The 19,686-nt window shown below is 50.8% G+C and overlaps 1 protein-coding gene across 1 annotated transcript in view; it reads left to right on the top strand.

Annotated features, from left to right (window-relative positions):
- The window catches only part of MYO18B (myosin XVIIIB), a 242,094-nt gene extending 235,039 nt beyond the window's left edge, over positions 1–7,055 (top strand). Inside the window, exons 42-43 of the mRNA XM_042961553.1 lie at positions 3,123–4,371; positions 6,731–7,055. Coding sequence (XP_042817487.1) covers positions 3,123–4,359 — 1,237 coding nt within the window. The 3' untranslated portion in view covers positions 4,360–4,371; positions 6,731–7,055. The remainder of the gene's footprint in view (positions 1–3,122; positions 4,372–6,730) is intronic.
- The last annotated feature ends 12,631 nt before the right edge of the window (positions 7,056–19,686 follow it).

The following is a 19,686-nucleotide window of genomic DNA, read 5'->3' as shown; positions in this document are numbered from 1 at the left end:
CATCCCACTTGGTCAAAGAAGAGGAGGGCAGATCTTCCACTGCCAGCCTGCGCCCCTCCTCCGCGTCCCCCCTCCCCTGTCTTTGCCCTCAGACACCCTCTTCCTTCCCCTCTCCATCAGCCGAGCTCTTTCCCCCTCTTCTCCGGACCCCCATCTCTCCTCACCGCAGGTGCTAGCTTGTCGGTTTCTTCTTCCCGCTTCTCTCTGCCCCTCCTCCCCCGTCTCCTGTTCTTCTAGGACCTCTTCCTCGTAGACTCTGTTTCCAAGGTAGACTTGATTCAGTTCAACAACATTTACTGAGCAGCTGCTCTGTGCTGGGCTCAGTGCCAAGTCAGAGTGTGCAGGGGTGACAGCCTGTGCGGTCCAGACAGCAGGGCTGGGAGCAGTGGGGCTTCCCCGCCTCCTCTCCGTCTGCCTTTCCCTCCTTCCTCTCCCTCCCCTCTCCTCCCGTTCCTCCTCCTCTTCTCCCTCCTCCTCCCCCTTTCTCCTGCCTCTTTCCTCCTCCTCTTCCCCTCCTCCTCCCTCTTTCTCCTGCCTCCTTCCTCCTCCTCTCCCCCTCCTCCCTTTCCTCCTCCTCCTCTTCTCCCTCCTCCTCCCCCTTTCTCCTGCCTCCTTCCTCCTCCTCTCCCCCTCCTTCTAACTTCTGTCCCCTCCCTGCCCCCACGCCCTGTCTCGGCATCCACAGCCAGCACTCCGGGTGGGAGCTGGGGTGAACAGGATAGCAACATCCCGGGAGACTCAGCAGCAGGTGCTCCCGACGCTGCCATCCCCACATGGCAGACGACGGTTGAGGCTGAGCTCCCCAGACACATTCATCACGCCCACCTCCCTTCAGGGCCAAGGCAGGACGGAAATGACTTTTGTCGGGCTCTCGCGGCAGCCCACTGCCCCCGGCAGCTCCCAGAGCTGTTTATTTTTAAAAAGCAAAGATAAAGAAAACAGCGAGAATGCCGTCCTGCAGCTTGCTCAGGGAGGGGACTCCACCCCGATGATACTGACAACACACCTTCAGGTCCTCACAACAGGGGCCCTCCAGCCCGTGTCCAGCGGTGACACAGATGGAAGGTGACAGCCAAGAAATGGGAAAGGAGGCAGCCGCTCCAGGGAAATTGTGTGGCTTCTGTCTTAGCACAGTGGGATTGGAGGGGGGGCGGGAACCAAGCTTTCTCAGGCACCATGAGCCACAAGGTCACCTGTTCATTCATTCATCCGCTCATCCCTCCTGGAGCTTGAACTGAGGCTTTCATTGAGTCTAGCAGTGGGTTAGGCTTGAGACTCAGAGATTCAGGGAGAAATCATGATCACCATTAACTGTTACTTGTTAATGATGCGCAGCCTCTAGTTCCTGGTTATTAATTGTGCATCTTGCCGCTCTTATTTGAGGAGCCGGGGCCAGCTCTGTGTTCCTTCCTGTGACTTCCCCACGTGTCATATCATGATGGGGTGCCTCCCTTTCAGACCGGATGCTGGGAAGGGCTTGTGGCTGGACCACAAGAGGGGGACTCGAGGCAGGAGGCTGGGAAGGGAGTAGGGAGCCTGATCCCGCAAGAGAAGGACTGAGGGTGGGGGGAGAGTTGGTGATGGAGATAGATTACCCACACCACCTCAACCCCGTGGCCTCCCCACCACACCCCCCAACCATGACCTTGACCCTCCACCCAGCTGACCAAGGGAATAAGGAGATGAACACAGCCAGCCCTGTGCCCATCACTCATGGAATCATTGCCATGGAGACCAACCACAGACCTGCAGTCTCGGGAGGCTCTTGCCAACCCCAAGAGAGAGAGACAGATAGGATGGTTAAAGCTTTGGCCTCAGGAGCTCAGGAAGGCAGAATATAATTCCCTAGAAAAGATCTTGATCCCCTTACCCTGTCTGTACCCTCCTCCACCCTCTGGGTATCTCCTCGGGGGGACCATCGGTTTCACTTCCCTCCCAGATCCAAGAACCTTTGGGACATTGTGGTCAGCTCGTTTCCTTCTAAACCATCCTGTGTGATTGGGAGTGGAAATGGTGATACCACACAGCAGTGAGCAAGAAACCCTCTTAAGAGTCTTGTACCCGAATCCCAACCCTCCCCACCCCCGCCCCAGTGTGCAGGGGGCTGGATCCTATTGTCACAACTGGAGCAGCCGTCTACAGAGAAGCAGAATAATGACTAGAGACCTGCGTATATGTGGCCCGTGGCCACCCTCAGGCCCCAGCCCCCGGCCCTGTCTGCTGTGCCAAAGCTCCGACATCCCTACTCCTTTCGCTTTTTCATAAATGTTGACTTTGCCATGGGTGCGAAGGGGGTCGTTTCTCTTAGGGAGAGGGCAAATAGATTTTATTTATTACAGGAATGGCTGATGGGACTCTGGTCTCTCTCCTGTAAAGATGCCCTTTATTTTATAGTCTATAATTTCGTCTCGCTGCGAGGTTCCCATTTTTCAGAGGGGGAGTGTTTTTGGCTCTGCCTGTTGTGAAAATGCCTCTGCATCAAAGCCAAGCCTGGTGTAGTCCCGGAATAGAAACCGTCTGTCCTCTCATGTATAGACTCAGTTTCATGTCTCTTTTATGAAAGCCTTTCTCTTTTGGCGGGGGGCGGGGGGGGGTGTTTTTCTTACCTCCACCCCGTAAAACAATCGAGGGGTGTCATGGAACATCCCACTGAGACATATTTGGGTCATTGATTCTCAAAAGCCCTGCTTGGTGGGACCTTCCTCTGGGCTTGGCCCTAAGTCAATAAATAAATACCCCCCCCAACCACCACAGGACCCCCTCGAAGTCTCCAAGAAGGAAACGACTTATGTCACAGCGGGCCCTGGGGTGGTGGGTCCTATCATGTCAGATAGGATGGCTCATAAATCTAAGCCACCGTCCTCACTGCCATTTTAATCTACTCACACGTAGTTAGCTGGGTTTAATTAGAGGCAGAAACTACATCTCAGAAAGCAGCAAGAACTCATTTGCGTGGCTTGAGTTTACGCTTGAAGTCATTCGGTTCATTTGAGAGCGCGGTTAGGGACGGCACGTCCAAAGAAAACTCATATTAGTGCCTGTGCATAGTGGCCCTCGCACCAACCGCACAGACTGTATGAATCGTGTGGTTTCTACTGACCGCACTTGTCTTCTTGGCACAGGATCAACGAGGAGACCGGGGATGCAGACGGGTCCCAGCCGGCGTCGGCCCTGAGCAGAGCCCGGACCATGCGGAGCCAGACCTCGGGGGACAAGTCTGTTTCACCCCTCTCCCTCCGGCGACAGAAGTACTACCATTTGGGGGACGGTGATGAGTGTGGCGGGCAGAAGCAGCCCACGGAGAGACTGGGAGCACGGTCTTCCTCCCCAGCTTCTCGGAGTCCAGACTCGTCCCCAGCGTCCAGGGAAAAGCTGCCCAGCCCCTCGGCGGCCCTGTCGGAGTTCGTGGAAGGTCTCCGGAGGAAGAGAGCTCAGAAGGGACAGGGCTCCACGCTGAGCCTGGAGGACTGGCCCACTCTACCCATTTACCAGACCACCGGGGCATCCACGCTGCGGAGGTCCAGGGCAGGCAGTGACGAGGGAGACCTCTCGCTGGGGTTTGGGGCACAATGGGCCCTGGAAAAGGAGGGTGCCTCCGGGACGTCAGCCGGGCTCCTGCGGTCCACCAGCCTGAAATGCATCTCTTCCCCCAGCACAGAGGGTACCACGCTGCTGCCCAAGAAGCCGAAGACCAGGTTCAGCTCCTGCGATTCCCTCTTTGAATCAGGGCAGAGCTCAGGGAGAACACTGAGCTCCCCAAGCACATCCAGGGACCTGGTCTTGTCACCCACGCTGCGCCCACGGAGGCGCTGTCTGGAGTCCTCACTGGACGAGGCGGGCTGTCCAGACCTCGGGAAGGAGCCTCTCGTCTTCCAGAACCGCCAATTCGCCCACCTCATGGGGGAACCTCTGGACAGTGATCCATTCACCTGGAAGGTCCCAAGCCTCAACTACAAACGCAAGGCCAAAGTGGATTTTGATGACTTCCTCCCAGCCATCCGGAAGCCTGAGACTCCTGTGTCCTTGGCCAGAGCGGCCAAAGAGGGTCAGGACAGTCCGCGGCATCCGCGCATCCACTTTGAGACAGAGGAGTCCGACCGGACCTTCCTCTCAGGGATCCAGACCATTTTGAAAAAGAGTCCGGAGTCCAAGGAGGACCCCGCTCACCTCTCTGACTCGTCCTCCTCCTCCAGCTCCATCGTGTCCTTCAAAAGCGCCGACAGCATCAAGAGCCGACCAAGAATCCCGCGGCTGGACGGTGACGGTGGCGAGCGAACATCCCCCGAGAGCAGAGAGCCGGGGGCAGGGAGAAAAGACGAGGATGTTGAGAGCATAATGAAGAAATACCTGCAGAAGTAGGAGCCAGTGAAGGTAAAAGAGGCAGGCGGGGACTGTTCTTGGGGAATGAAAACCAAATAGCCCACGTGGGTCTGGCGGCCTGGAGACAAACCTGTTGATGTCACTGCCTTCCACGCTGTGAGTGATTTCTCTAGAGACCACGGGTTTTAGAGGTTTTTGCGGAAATAATGAGTTGCCGCTTGCAAAGCTGTCTGCTAGGTGCCATTGATCCCTTAGCCCTTTAAGATGCGGACCCATCGGAAAGCCGGGGGGTCCCGTGGGGCAACACTAAAGAAGGTTCTGGGCTTCTAGTTTCCCCACCCTTGCCTGGTAGTCTTTCCAGGGCTCCATCTACCTGGAGCTGGACGAGCCTAGATGGCGTTCTGTCCACCTGACGACAGCAGATCTGTGGGGGAGGGTCAGGCCAGGGTGGAAGGGGCTTTGAGAATAGTGGAGTGGAACTCTTTTTTTTTTTTTTAAAGAGACAGAGAGCATGCAAGAGAGAGAGCAGGGGAGGGGCAGAGAGAGAGTGAGGGAGAAAGAGAACCTCAAGCAGGCTCTGGGCCCAGTGCAGAGTCCGACGCAAGGCTCGATCTCATGACCCTGAGAGCATGACATGAACCAAAATCAAGAATCAGACGCTTAACTGACTGAGCCACCCAGGGGCCCCTGGAGTCCGACTCTTGCATTAAGTAGCCAGAGAGAAACTGAGGCCCCAGGTTGGGGGGAGAGGCAAGTACAAAGTTGCCCAGAGAAGCAGTGGGAGAAACAAGGCTTCCCTCTGCCTCCTCTCCTCCCCCAGTGCTAATCCTGCCACTTCTCCAGACTAAAGGTAAGAAGAGGGGTCCACTGCTCATAATGGCTTACAATTCATTGGCTGTGTATATCAAGCAAGTCACTTAGTATCCACAGTAACCCCCAAAAGGTGGTTAGTATGATTTATTCCCATTTTACAGGTTGGCAAACAGAATCAAAGAAGTTAAGGCCCTTGTACGAAATCACCCAGGCAGAACTGGCACTCATAACTCCGGAGACCCCACTTGTATCTGTAATACATCTCCTTGGGTGCCTATTCCAAGCATGCACATGAATAAGCTCAGAGCCTCCTTGAAGGAGCTGGATTTTATTAAAGAGGTCCACTGACCCCCCAAGCTGAGGCAGACATCAGGACCATCTAAACGTAAAGGGATGTTGGGACTCCCAGACCCCGACCCTCACTGGTGAACAAATGAGGGAAAACCCCAGATCGAGCCCCCCCTGCCCAGTGAGTCTGCCTCCAACCCAGCCACCTTGACTCCCATTTCAGTGCTCTCTGCCCAAGGCAGTCTAGCCCCTGACCCTGGGCACGTCTCAAGCCTCAGGGCACCTCACGGCTCCTGGCTGAAATGCAAAGCCAGTTAGGGGAAACTTGGCATCAGAGGAGAAGGTGTAAGAACCTCCCTCTGGATTCAGACACCAGGCAAACCCCCTCCCTAGTAATAACCCGCGGCCTCCATAAATCTCTTAGTCACTGAACTTGAAACAGCTCAAGGCTCCAGTATAACAGAGCAGTCACATGCAGGTGCTTCGCCGGTGCCTCGTCTCAGTCCCCAGCCCTCCTTCCAGAGGCCTCCTGGACCCAAACGAGCCACCTGGCCTCCACGTTCATAGATCTGCTACTTCGAGAGGCACCCTCAGCCCATCAAAAAGCCATTGCCCCTTCCTTGGAGATGGGCTTGGACTGTATCAGAGCAAATTAATTTGACTTAACATGGCCTTCTCTCTGCTCTCAATTACCGGGAAGAGATGTGATATTCATTTACATTATTATGCTCTCGGGGACACGGAAAGCAGTTTCAAAGGCCAAGTAAAGGGCACACGTCCATGAGGGGAACAGTTCTTAGCCGAAGTCATCACAGAACATCTTGTCTCTGCCATTTTTTTTTTAAACTCAAGTCCTTCCCCCTCCCAGCAGTGCTCACCGTGGTAAAGGAGCATTTGCCAAAAAATATCCTCCACCCTGACATCCACGCTGGAGGCGTGAACTGAACGATACAGCCCTGTCCCCCCTGAGCAAATGTATTGTGGGATTCAGAACCCAAGCAAGCCCCTCAACGCTCACTTCTTCCTTGTAGCTGGCTGCGACCTTGGGCACGTGATGTGAACTTGCCAAGCACCTGTGTCCGCAGCTCGAAAATGGGGCTACTAAAAGCCACCCGAAGTAACACCATGTGTCCAGTGTGAAGGCCAGAGACCCCTAGCCTAGGGCCCAGCAGCTGCCGGAGGCAGTAAGGGTCAGGTTGTGCTGTGCTTGGACATTTTGGCCCTTCAGCAGCTCCATCCCAAGTTTCTTTCCACTCATTTCCCTTCTGCTGCCTGCACTCCTTCATCCCTCTGGGTGGTGTCTCTGCAGGAATGTCCCCTGGGGACATGGGATCGCAGGACCTCCATCCCCAGAACAGCCTGCCTGTATCCCATCGATCAGCTCTGACCTGCGTTTGTTTCCAGCTTCCTGAGATAGACTGTCCTCAAAGACTTCCTGACTCCACAACTGTCTGGAGAGAGAGAGAGAGAAAAGAGAGAGAGAGAGAGACCAGCCAGACCTCCCCAGGGGCCCTGAGTCCAGAGCCGGCCAGCATGGCTGCACTCAAGAGGCAAGAAGACCCCAGCAGGAGGCATATCCCTCAGGCATGGGGATCCCAGCTTGCTTGGTCTGTACAAAATAAAGTGATAGCTGCTTGGCATCTGTGCTTCCTCTCTGTTCTGTGATCCTGTCCCCGGGGACTCTGGAGGTTCGAATGGGGGCAGTCCGGGTAGAAAGTTTCCAAGGAATGGACTCAACCCAAACCGTATTTTCGAGTGCACACTTCTTTCCCCCCTACATGACTCCAGGCAATGGCCTTGCTCCTCCTCACCTGCCCAAGTCAAACTCAAGTGTCACCCCCTCCAGGAAGTCTTCCCTGATACATCGAACTGAAATAAATGCTCTGTCTCCATTCTCCCTCAATCCTCCCATCATAGCCCCCTTGTCTGTCTACTGTCTACATTTTGTATATATGGGTAGGCAAGCGTTCAAGATAATTTTTTAACTGTTTATTTATTTTTAAGAGAGAGAGAGAGTGCAAGCATGAGCAGGGGAGGAGCAGAGAGACGTGGAGGGGACAGAAGATCCAAAGTGGGCTCTGTGCTGACAGCAGCAGGCCTGATGAAGGGCTTGAGCTCACGAACTGCGAGATCATGACCTGAGCCGAAGTTGGACGCTCAACTGACTGAGCCACCCAGGTGCCCCAAGCATTCAAGAAATTTTGAATGAATGAATGAATGAATGAGCCACTAAAAAAGTTAATGAACCTACACACCTCGAATGCATGTGACACACTGACATGAATACATCCCCACAAATGCGTGCCCATATCAACATTCTAGATCCCTGTGAACATGTGCTCACAGGCCCCTATACAGCTCCTCGCGTATACAGCCCTACCATCCAAACGCAAATATCCACATGTACCACAGACCACACTCCCCCAGGCATGTCTATAGTTTGGGCACCTGCTTCTTCAAACATCCTTGAAGTCTTAAAATACTAAAACTATAGGCTATTTATTGCTTATTATTCATATACTGTGTTGGACACTGGGCTAAGCATTTTATATGTGCATCTCACTGCAACTTTATAAAAAGTCCTGAGAGATAAATACACTTCTTATTCCGTGCTTGCAAAGGCAGTTGCTAGCTTATGCCCATTTTGGGGATGCCAATGCTGCCCTATTTAAAGTCCCACCAGCATAGACTATGTCCTGCCCCAAATGCACCTCTGTTCCTAGGGCTCCTCTGGGATAGCCAATTGGAGCTCCCTCTGTGTGTTAGTTTGCAAGGGCTACTGTAAAAAAAAAAAAAAGTACCATGAACTGGATGACTTACACAACACATTGACTGCCTTGTAGTTCTGTGGGCTAGACGTCCAAGATCAAGGTGTCAGTGGGTCTGGTTTCTTCTGAGGTCTCTCCTTGGCTTGTAGATGGCCGCCTTCTCCCTGTGTCCTCACACAGCCTTTTGTCTCAGCCCATATCCCTGCTTATCTCTGTGTGTCCAAAATTCCTCCTCTTATAAGGACACCAGACAGATTGGATTGGAGCAACCCAAAGGACTCACTTTAACTTAACTCACTTTAACTCACTTTAACTTAACTCACTTTAACTCACCCCTTTAAACGCCCGATCGGCAAATAAGGTCACATTCTAAGGTACTGGGCATTAGGGCTTCCTTCCCCAAACACATTTTGTAAGGATCATAATTCAGCCCGTAAACACGTGCTGTGTGAAAGTAGGTGGCAATTTCATTTGTTAAGAGCAAGCGTTATTCACGTAGTGATCAGAAAAGTATGTCCCAAGCTCCCGGCTGGGTCCCCCAGTGAAAGCAATTATGGAATTGGAGAAAAGATTTGCACTGCCTTCCTGGCATTGGGGTTTTGCAGAGATTTTTAGGGCCTGGAAGCTGGGCATTTCCGTGAGCCTCTCTTCCTGTGCCCGCAGGATTCCTCATTCAGCGGATATTTGTTGAACACCTGCTAAGTGCCAGGCGCTGTCCCCTACAGGGGGGATCCATGGCGAGCAGGAACCCCTCTTCCTTTTTAGAGGCAAAATCCTAGCTGGAAAGACAGTAAGCAAAAAAATAAATTTGTTGTCAGAGAATGCGAAGTGCGATAAGGGAAAACAAAGATGAAATTATCTTGCTGAGTTCCCTGTTAAAAATTTACTGGACTTTAATTTAATTTTTATTTCATTTCATTTTTAGACTGTTTTTAAGTTTATGTATTTATTTGAGAGAGAGAGGGCATAAACAGGGGAGGGGCAGAGAGAGGGAGAGAGAGAATCCCAAGCAGGCTCCACACTGTCAGCACAGAGCCAGACGCAGGGCTCGAACTCCCGAACCGTGAGATCATGACCTGAGCCGAAACCAAGAGTCCGACGCTTAACTGACTGAGCCACCCAGACACCCCTGGGCATTTATTTTATGAAGGACATTTTGGTAAGGGAGAGACCAGTCATTATTCTTCAATGATGTGCGCGCAGTGCACCCAAAAATGTTAAGCTCAAGTCATAACCACAAAGCTTTCCTCGCTGTTCAGCAGGAAACAGAAATCCCGAAGATGCTTGTTAGAAGTCAGCTGTCCCCCTGCCCCGCAAATCCCCCAACTCGACACAGCCTGACGCAGAAGGTGCTGGCCCAATGTGGCCTTCCTCCATGCAAGCCAACTGCAGAAGTTCCCAAGCGGACCCTCACTCAGCCCAGGACCCAGCGCAATAAACACCACCCAAGCCACCACTTCTGTATCAAAATGGCTCACGTCCTGGGCTCTGCCATCCCCTCCCTGTGTGCCCTCAGCCACTTCCCTTCTTTCCGGGCCCTCCCTTCACTCATCCGTGTAATGGGTCTGGAACTCAAAGCACTGGTGCCCGAGTTTGAGGCTCCGTGTGCACAGCCACGCCCTTCTGTGGCTTCCCCACCAACATAACCAGAGCTCTTTCAAAGGTGAGGGTGTTGGGAGGCATGGATCCAAGTGGGTTAAGTGGCCAGCCCCAACTTCTCCTCTGGTTTCCATGCCCTGAGGCCATGTTCAACAGCGTGCTTGGGTCTTAAAACAACCCTCCAGTCTCGGGATGAGAAGAAGGACTTGAGATAATTCTACAGGAAAGGAAAATGAGACTCCGAGAAGGAAAAGATGCGTCCAAAGACACTCAATGGCAGATCTGAGCTTAAGACCCAGTTAACATTCTTTTCATTCAATAAATATTTATGGACCTCCCTGCCACCCCACGCCCCGGGCCCTGTTGTAGGTGAGAGGATAAAGCTGAGGCTGGGGTGGGCAAAGGGCTGCCTTCATGAGACTCTCGGTTTTCGGAAGACTGATAATGAACTTGGAGTTACACATTGGCCATGCCTCCATCACTTGATCCCCCATCAGTTATCTGCCTGCTACAGGTCACATCTCCCTGTATCTGCACCACCTCAGCCCTGCCCAGAGCGTTCTGCAGGCCACCAGGGACCCAGCTCTGTCCCAAGGCTCCTGGCCATCTGCACAGTTTAGGGCTGAGCACTTGAGGGTTTGCATTCTTCTCCTAATGCCAAGGATCGTTAAGTGGGAAAAACAAGAAAAGGTAGAAATTGCAGCCAGGGGACGCAGATGCCAAAGGATGTCGGATATAGCATGGAAGGCTCTAGATGTGATTAATGGCTTAGCCAAGCTCCCGCTGCTGTCTTTGGGAGGTGATGGGCAGCCGAGCTCTGTTCCCACCCTCCCCCTGCCACCAAGTCCCAGTTGCTTATTTACCTGTCAGGGTGGGCAGCTGCCTTCAGAGCATGGTGACAGATGCAAAGCAGCAGCCCTGGTGACAAGGTGAGGCAGTGTCACCGTTTGTTAAGAACCGCCGATAGCTCCCCACTCCTCATAGGTCTGCAGGGAGCTGGGTGCTGTGCTTGGTCAAATTTCAGCATCACTTCTAGGAGGCAGGTGTTGGGGGGTCTGTTGCCCTGTCAATCACCCCCACGCCTTCTATACATGAAAGAATATACAAGTGACTCAGATGCTGCTTTATCACTAGCTGCATGAAGGCCCGGTAGCCCCTTTCTGGGCTCTGGTAAAATCGTGCTCATACCACACGCCTTCAGCTTGCAAGGCTCGGTGGGGTGGCTTACGTAAACAGTCCCCATCTCCCATCTCCCATAACTGAAAGCTTGTAATCCTCCTGCTTGGGCTGGCCGCAAAGGGTAGCAGGAGATGTGGCTACATTTGCCAAAAACTCTTGGCTCAGTTGGTTGAGCATCTGACCCTTGGTCTCTGCTCCCGTCACGATGTCACGGTTTGTGAGTTCGAGCCCCGCATCGGGCTCTGCGCGAACTCTGTGCTGACTGCGCGGAGCCTGCTTGGGATTCTGTCTCTCCCCCTCTCAAAATAAGTAGACAACAACCAAAAAAGCCCTTGGACTCACCTTGCCCCTCATTGTCCTTGCGAGGGTCTGCGGCGGGAGGTGGAAAGACCCTGGGGGCATGCTCCCTCTGGAGGTCATGGGGCCCAGTCACTGGGAACAGGTTTGGGTTTACGCCTGCCTTTGCCATTTTTAAAGCTGTGACCTCAAGCACTTTACCAAATCTCTCTAGGCCTTGGATAATAAGCAGTGGGAGAGGAGACCCAGTTTGGGAATTAGTCTGGCCCACAGAAGCATCCGCCCAAGGACTACTGAGCCCATTTTACGGGTGACAAAACTGAGGACCGTGCTAGCAACGAACGGGCTGCGATCAGAGTTCAGAGCTCCCTGGTTCAGTGCTCTCTGGCTGACCTCCGGGCCTCACGACCTGGTTGCCTGGCCAGGGTGGGGAGAGGCTGACAGGGTGTTCTGGCTCTGACACAGGCAGAGACCCCCCTACCCAGCGTGAGTGACCCCCCTACCCCCCTACCCAAACATTCACCGCTGTTGTCAGTTCTGATCTCAAGCAGCATCCCTGAAGGAAGGGGTGTGATGGGGAGACGGCTCCATGAGTGCCCAGCGGCTCTCCTGACGTCAAAGGAACCCATTTCCATGCCTAGTGGGTAGAGTGGCTTATCCCAAACTGCCATAACATGAGAAGCCACCGGACAGATCTAAATCATTCTTGCTGCTGGTGGTTCATCAGGTGTCTTAGTGGGAGCCAGGTGGGTGCCACGGCTCACAGACCGTGGACCACAGACCGTGAACCACTGCCCGCCAGAGCTGGCCACGGAAGTCCCCAAGGGGAGTTTGAAGAGCAGAGTGAGCAGGGAGGGGTTTGCAGGGACCTTCTCTGTGGCCCATCTTCCTTCCGTTCTCAGCCTTCCCTGACTTCTCAGGTGGGCTCGTGGGGGCTCTGCCACAGTGTCCACATGCCTGCGTGTCCCTCTGCCGTCGCATTTATAGTCCGGCTTGTAGCCTCTGTGCGCTCGCTGCTCTCTCCCACCTAACCGGGAGCTCAGGACCCAACTCGGGTGATGCCAAGGCAGTTCATTCGCACAACCAGGATTCATAAAGCGCTGCTGTGTGTTGATTTATAAAGCACTGTTCTAGCCCCCGAGATACAACAGTGACTCAGATAGAAAGACATGCATGCCCTCATGGAATTTACATTCTAGCTGGGAGTAGGGACAAATGGTAGACAAGAGAAGAAAGTAACACACGCAATGCATCAGTTAATGAAAAGGCGGGGGAGAAAAAAATGAAGCAGGGGAGGGGTCTAGGGGGCATTGAGAGGGGGTGTGGGGGAATATTTTAGACGGAATGAGCAGAGCAAGGCTTGTTGAGAGAGAGAGATTTAAGCAAAGGCTTGATAGGAGTGAGAGAGCCAACCATTAAATGGGGAAGAGCATTCTAGGCAGAAGGAACAATCAGTGCAAAGGCCCTGAGGTGGCAGCATGAATGCAAGGAAGTCAGCATGGCTGGAGAGGGGTGAGTGAGGGGGCAAGGAGTGGTGGAAACGGTCAGAGAGGTGATGGGGGCCAGGTGATATGGGACTTTGTGAACATGTTGGCTCCAACTCAGAAAGCTTTGGAAGCCATTAGGGTGGTCAACCATCCCACCTGGCCCAGGACTGAGAGGGCTCCCAGGACACAGGACTTTCAGTGCTCAAACCAAGAAAGTCCCAGGCAAACCAGGACAAGGCGGTCACTGTAGAACCACTCCAGTGTTTGGAGCTGTGACACAAGCTGACCTGGGGTTTATGGCGATCACCCTGGTTGCTGAGTAGAGAAAAGACTCCAAAGGACAAGAGTGGGATCAGGGAGACCAGTGTGGGGACCGCTAATCCCAATCCCTGCAGAGTGCAACTCGCCTGGGACACTTCTGAGCCTCCATTTTCTCATCTGTGAAACGGAGGCAGTGACCCTTGGTGGCTTCGTCAACACAAGGAGTAAAGAAGACAAAGCATGGGGAAGCGTAGTAAGCCCTCAATGCTGCCAGCTACTCTTTCTTTCCCGGAATCCTTCTCCCACCCTCCAGAGTGAGTTAGAGGATGTTCTTAAGGACTGTTTTTGGGAGCCCAGTGGAGCCATTCTGCTCACCCGAGTGGGGAATATTTACATCTTCTTCTCTAAAGGCAAATGATTTCCTCGAGATGCTGAATTAGTTCCCAGGCAGCCTCCGGGCTGTCTTGTAACTACACAGAGACGAGTGTTAACGGAGCCCCCATTTGTCCAGCAAACCAGAACGGAGAGGCTTGAGGGCTGTAAATACCGGCAGCTGCACTTCTCCCAGCTCCGCTGTCAAAAGCCAGCCACGCCTTTCGCTACTGCTCTCCCCCTCTTCCAACGCGCGCCTTTGTTCATTCATGGATTTCTTCAGCAGATATTCACTGAGCTACTATTTTGTGCCAGGTGCTCTGCTGGGCCCTGGAGAACCAAGCAGGGGTAAGCGGGACAGGGTCCTGCCCCACCATGGCATTCGTAGTCCTCTGAGTGCAAGACAAGACATCGAAGCATCAGGCGAGGGGCTCAGTGCAGAAAAACAATAATGGCAATGATATTAACAATAGCTCATGGTTCTTACCCGATTGAGATTGACATTTCATACAGTGAAATGCTCAGTTCTGAAGTGCCCTGTTCAGTCTGTTTTGAAGAATTCCTATCAAAAGGAGATGTCTAGACAACCCAGAAAGTTCCCGCATGCTCCTTCCTGGTCAAATCTCCCTCCCCATCCCCAAGCAACCACTGTCCTGATCTACATCATCACAGGTTAGTTTTCCCTATCCCAGAGTTTCGTGTAAATGAGATCACGCAAAATATACCTTTTCTGTGTGCTTGGATTTCTTTCCCTCAGCAAACCATTTCGAAGATGCGTCTATGTCATAGGATGAATCAGTCATTTATGGGTTTTTTTTCCCCTGAGTAATATTTAATTGTCTAAATATACTATAATCTTTTTTTTAACATATTTTCCTGTAGGTGAATATTTAGGCTGTTTCCTTTAAGGAACTCTTATTTTTTTTAATATTTTTAAAGTTTATTTATTTTGAGAGAGAACATGCACACACGAGTGGAGTAGGGGCAGAGAGAGAGGGATAGAGAGCTCCAAGCAGGCTCCACAGTCAGCAGAGCCTGATGCAGGGCTCAAACTCGTGAACTGTGAGATCATGACCTGAGCCGAGATCAAGAGTCCATGCTTAACCGACTGAGCCACCCAGGCACCCCTAGGGAGCTCTTATGAAAAGAGCTGCTGAGAAGATTGGTCCTCAAAGCTTTTCATGGACATTCTTATTTTCATTTCTTGGAGATCAACACCTCAGAAAGGATTGGTGACTCACGGGGCGAGTGTATGTTCAACTTCTTGAGAAATCGCCAAAGTGTTTTCCAAAGTGGTTGTGCCATGTCGCATCCCCACCAGCCACGATAGGGTCCCAGCTCCCCCACACTCTTACCCACATTCGATGGTGTGGGTCCTTTGGTTTTAGCCATGCTGGTGTGTGTTTGGTAGTATCTTATCAAGATTTCAACTGGGGGGAGCCTGAGTGGCTCAGTCAGTTGAGCGCCCGGCTCTTGACTTCGGCTCAGGTTGTGATCTCACGGTTTGTGGGTTCAAGCTCCGAAGTGCAGAGCCTGCTTGAGATTCTCTCCCTTCCTCGCTCTTTGCCCCTCCCCCACTCGTATGCTCTGTGTCTGTCTCTGTCTCTCTCTCTCTCTCTCAAAATAAAGAAAAAAAATTAAAAAAATTTTAATTCGTAGTTTGCTCATGACTAATAACATTGAGCACTTTTTCATGTGCAGATTGGCCATTTGCATATATTCCTGTAGGAAGCTTCTGCTCACATTTGTGTTTTTTAATTATTGAATTTCTTTTCTCCGTATTACCAAGCTGTACAAACTCTTAATATATTCTGGGTGCAAATCCTTCGTCAGATGTATGTTTTGCAGTATTTCCTTCCAGTCTGTGGCTTGCTTATTTATATTCTTAAAGGTGAATTTTGATAAGCAGGAATTTTAATTTTGGTGAAGCTCCGTTCTTTTTTTTTTTTTTCCTTTTGTGATTCGTACTTTCTAAACCATTTCAAAGAAACCTTTGCCTGCCGAAAAGGTCATGAAGATATTCTCCTATTTTTTTTTCCTACCAGCAGGTCTTTGTTTTAGCTCTTATATTTAGGACTGGGATTACTCATAATAATACCAGAGATGTGTCAAATGCCTCACATGGAGTGTCTTGTTTAATTCTTCTTAGAAATTCCATACAATAGGTATGAATATTAATTTTTACATAGGAGGACTCTTAGGTAGATTTCTTGTTGCGTTTTTCTCATTCCTTCAGTTGTTTGTTCCACAAACACTTATCAGAGGTTCATATGGGAGCCGAGCAGACCTGCCTTGAATTTGCATTTGACTTGCATGTTGAATAGTCTCAATTCCTCTCCAGAGAGAATCCAGGGAACACAGGACACAGCGACTGTGACCGGAAAGGACCTCACAGAAGAAGAGGGTTTAGGATAGCCTTTGGAAGTTGGGTAAAATGCAATGTTCAAGCACACGAAGAAAAGACATCAAGAGACAGGAAGTACGTGGGCAAAGCCTCAAGGCTGGCATCCCTGTCACTGGAATGGTTTGTCCAATGGTAACGAGTATGGTGCATTGTAAGGATGGCTCCAGGTCTTCATCTGTCCCCATCCCCTTGCTTCATCATTGACCTTGGAGTTTCTTCCCTCCACATGAAGTCCTTCCTTCCCCCTGTGAGTTTCTTGGGTGATTAAATGAGGCAGAAGCTACAGCATGTCGGTTCCAAGCCTAGGTCTCAAGAAGTGTCTTAATCAGCTAGTGCCACCATTATAAAATATCACAGACTGGGTGCCTTAGACAGTGGAGATTTATTTCTCATGGTTCTGCAGGCTGAAGTCCAATGTCAAGGTGGCAGTGATGTAGGTTTCATTCTGGGATTTCTTCTCTTGGCCTGAAGATGGCCACCATCTCTCCTTGTGCAGAGAGGGAGAGAGAGAGAGAAGACCTCTCTGGTGTTTCTTCTTAGAAGGACACAAATCCTATCAGATCAGGACTCTACGCTCATGACCTCACTTGACCTTATTACCTCCATAAAGGTCTCATTTCCAAATACAGTCACATGGGGGATTAAGACTTCAACATAAGAATTTTGAGGGAACACAAACATTGTGTCCATAGCAAGGGGTCCTGCGCGTACTGCTTGCTCTCCTGTGCCTCTGTCGTTGTCATGGGGACACACCCAGACTGAGCTTCTAGTGAAGGAGAAGTACATGGCACAGCACCAGCTCACCCCAGCCATCCTAGACGAGGCCATCCAACACCAGCCTGCAGCCAGCTGGCCAGCATGTCACCTGAGTTGTGTGGCAAGCAGAGGTATAAATGAAGCTTGGAGTGCAAGGTGTTTCTTGAGGGTATCATCTGTGAAAAGCAATAATGGGAAGGAAGCAGGATTGGGCAGAGAGCCTCAGGTCATGATACACCTCTGATGGGGTCCCAACCAACCCCAAAGGGAGCTCTGGAGCAAAGACTTCCCTTTACAGTAGTCTAGCACTGGGCAGAAATAGCCAGGCTCTAGAACCCTACTGTGTTCAGTCATTATCTGAAGGTGTCCTGGAAGGATGTGGCCTTGGTTTGAAAGCTGAGGGAGATCCTGAAGGTACCAGCAGCTGGAGGCTGTCACGTAATGGCGCACCTTGCAGCCGGACAGATAATTCTTTTAGAGGCCAGATACAAGCAGTGCTCCCCCATGACCACCACACACAGACAGGCGAGAGAGTCCAGCCATGACCTGCAGAGCAGAGCCAACACCCAGGCACCAAGCAAGAAGCACTCACCATTGTAGACCCCTGGGCTCTTGTGGAGGCTTGTTATAGTGTTGCAGTGGCAACAGGCAACTGATAAGATGAGTTAGCTCGGCTCTCAACAGGTGTAGACCTCACTTCTCACTGGGGAAAGATGGGAGCCCCGCCCCCGCCAAATAAATAAATAAATAAATCGGGCGCCTGGGGGGGCTCAGTCAGTTGAGTGTCCGACTCTTGATTTCAGCTCAGGTCATGAGCCCAGGGTCGTGGGATCCAGCCCTATGTCAGGCTCCACACTGAGCATGGAACCCACTTGGGATTCTCTCTCTCTCTCTCTCTCTCTCTCTCTCTCTCTCTCTCCCCCTCCCTCCCTCTGCTCCCTCCCCTGCTCTTTTTCTCTCTAAAAACTGAAAAACTAAAATAATAAATACATACATATATACATAAAGTCAGATCAAATCACACCTCTGGTCAAGATACTTCCCCAATTCCTCATCCCACACCCATGAGAAAACAACACCGTTACCCCAGTGTTTTCTTCTCTCCTGCTACAACACAAACCACCCTAACGCTGAGCAGCTTAAGGTAACCATATATTGTTTCTCACAATTCCATAGGTTGACTACACACTTTTGTTTCACGTGGGATGGGCTGGGGCCCCGGGACAGCTGGAAGGTCCAAAATGAGCTCCCTCGCCTCGCGAGTAGTTAGAGGTGACTGCTGTCTGGGAGGTCAACTGGGGCCATTAGCTGGGTGCCCATGTCTTCCTGTATGCGATCTTACTCACATAGCTGCTTACTCACATAGTAATATAATTACTCACATAGTGCTTACTCACATGCTTGGGTTTCCTCCCAGCATGGTGGCCAAGTCCAAGAGCAAGCATTGTAAGAGGTGAAGGTGGAGGCTGCTGAACTCCTAAGGCCCGCATCACTTCTGCTGTTGTCTATTAGTTGGCCCATTTTTTTAAATTTATTTTTTAAAATTTACATCCCAGTTAGTTAGCATATGGTGCAGCAATGGTTTCAGGAGTGGATTCCTTGATTCCCCTTACCCATTTAGCCCATCCCCCCTCCCACAACCCCTCCAGTAACCTTCTGTTTGTTCTCCATATTTAAGAGTCTCTTATGTTTTGTCCCCTCCCTGTTTTTATACAATTTTTGTTTCCTTTCCCTTGTGTCCATCTGTTTTGTCTCTTAAAGTCCTCATATGACTGAAGTCATATGATTTTTGTCTTTCTCTGATTAATTTCACTTAGCATAATACCCTCTAGTCCATTTTACTGTGGGAGAAAACTACAGGAGGGGCGGAACTGTTGAGAAGTGTGGTCTATTGGGGGTGGGGAAGGGGATGTCACTGATGCCACTGAGTACCAAGACCCTTCACGATCTGGCCATGCTCTGTCCAATATGGTAGCCACCATAGTCCAAATTGAAACGTGTTGTAAGCATACAATACATCCCAGGTTACAATGATATAGTTCCAAAAAATGTAAAAAGTATCACTAATCATTTTGTAGGTGCATTACAAGTTGAAATGAGAAATTTTGTGGTTGTATTGGGTCAAATCACATATATTATTAAAATTAATGTCACCTGCTTCTTTCTACTCCTAATCTGACCATCCAGAGATGGTAATAATTTGATTATCCAGAGATGGTAATAATACCTTTCTACTGAGTAGTGCTTCTTCAGCCCCTACCTGCCTCTCTGACACCTGATCCAACTTTTGCATTCGCCAACTCCTACAGCACTGGCTTCCTGTCAGTTCCTTGCTTATGTCTGATCCTTTTCCCAGGCTCTTGCTTGTGCCTGGAACGCTCTTCCCTTGAAGCCTGAGTGTCTGGTTCCTTCTCATCCCTTGGACCCCTGCTTAAATGCCCCCTCCTTCCAGAGTCTAAGCAGACTCTGCATGGTCGTTTTATACCTCGCTCCCTGTTTATTTTCTTTATGGCCTGAATCACAGCCTGTGCTTTAGTTATTGGTCTGCTGATGTGTTGTCTGTTTCACCACTACAGTGAAATCCACAAGGACAGGAATGCTCTCCTGGTGTAGAGCAGGCACTCAAAATATAATTGCTAAATGAATGCCCTACAGAGACTTACAGGGGCACAGGCTAGAAGAACCCCCAAACTCAAGACTAATGAGATAAATGTATTGTGAACCCCCAGGTTGTAAAATCAAGGCTTAGATTTACATGTATTATTATTAATTATTATCATTAGCTGGGGATAGAAGCCTTGGAGGGAATTCTCAGGGACAGAGTGAAGGGCAGAGCAGGGCTCCTGTTGTCTGTCTTCAGGGTCCTTCATCAGCAGAGAGGAAAGCAGTGCAGAAATGGATAGACTCTCGTAACCTGGATCCACCATTCCATGGCTCCCTATTACCCTGGCTGAAAAAAGAAATCTCAGTTCTGTATCATGATCAGCAGGGCTATAGACACGTCATTGATGTGCAACTGTTTGACAGAGTATTTGCTTGTTATGTCCCCCACTATAAAGAAAAGAAACCTGAAAAAGAATGGATGGATACATGTCAGGGGACTAACAAACTTCTAAGAGGGGAATTGACAGCTCGGGGGCTG

Source organism: Panthera tigris, chromosome D3 (assembly GCF_018350195.1).
Source record: "Panthera tigris isolate Pti1 chromosome D3, P.tigris_Pti1_mat1.1, whole genome shotgun sequence".
NCBI lineage: Eukaryota > Metazoa > Chordata > Mammalia > Carnivora > Felidae > Panthera > Panthera tigris.
Note: the sequence above shows the minus strand (reverse complement) of the source record. Positions and strands in the feature narration are given on the sequence as shown.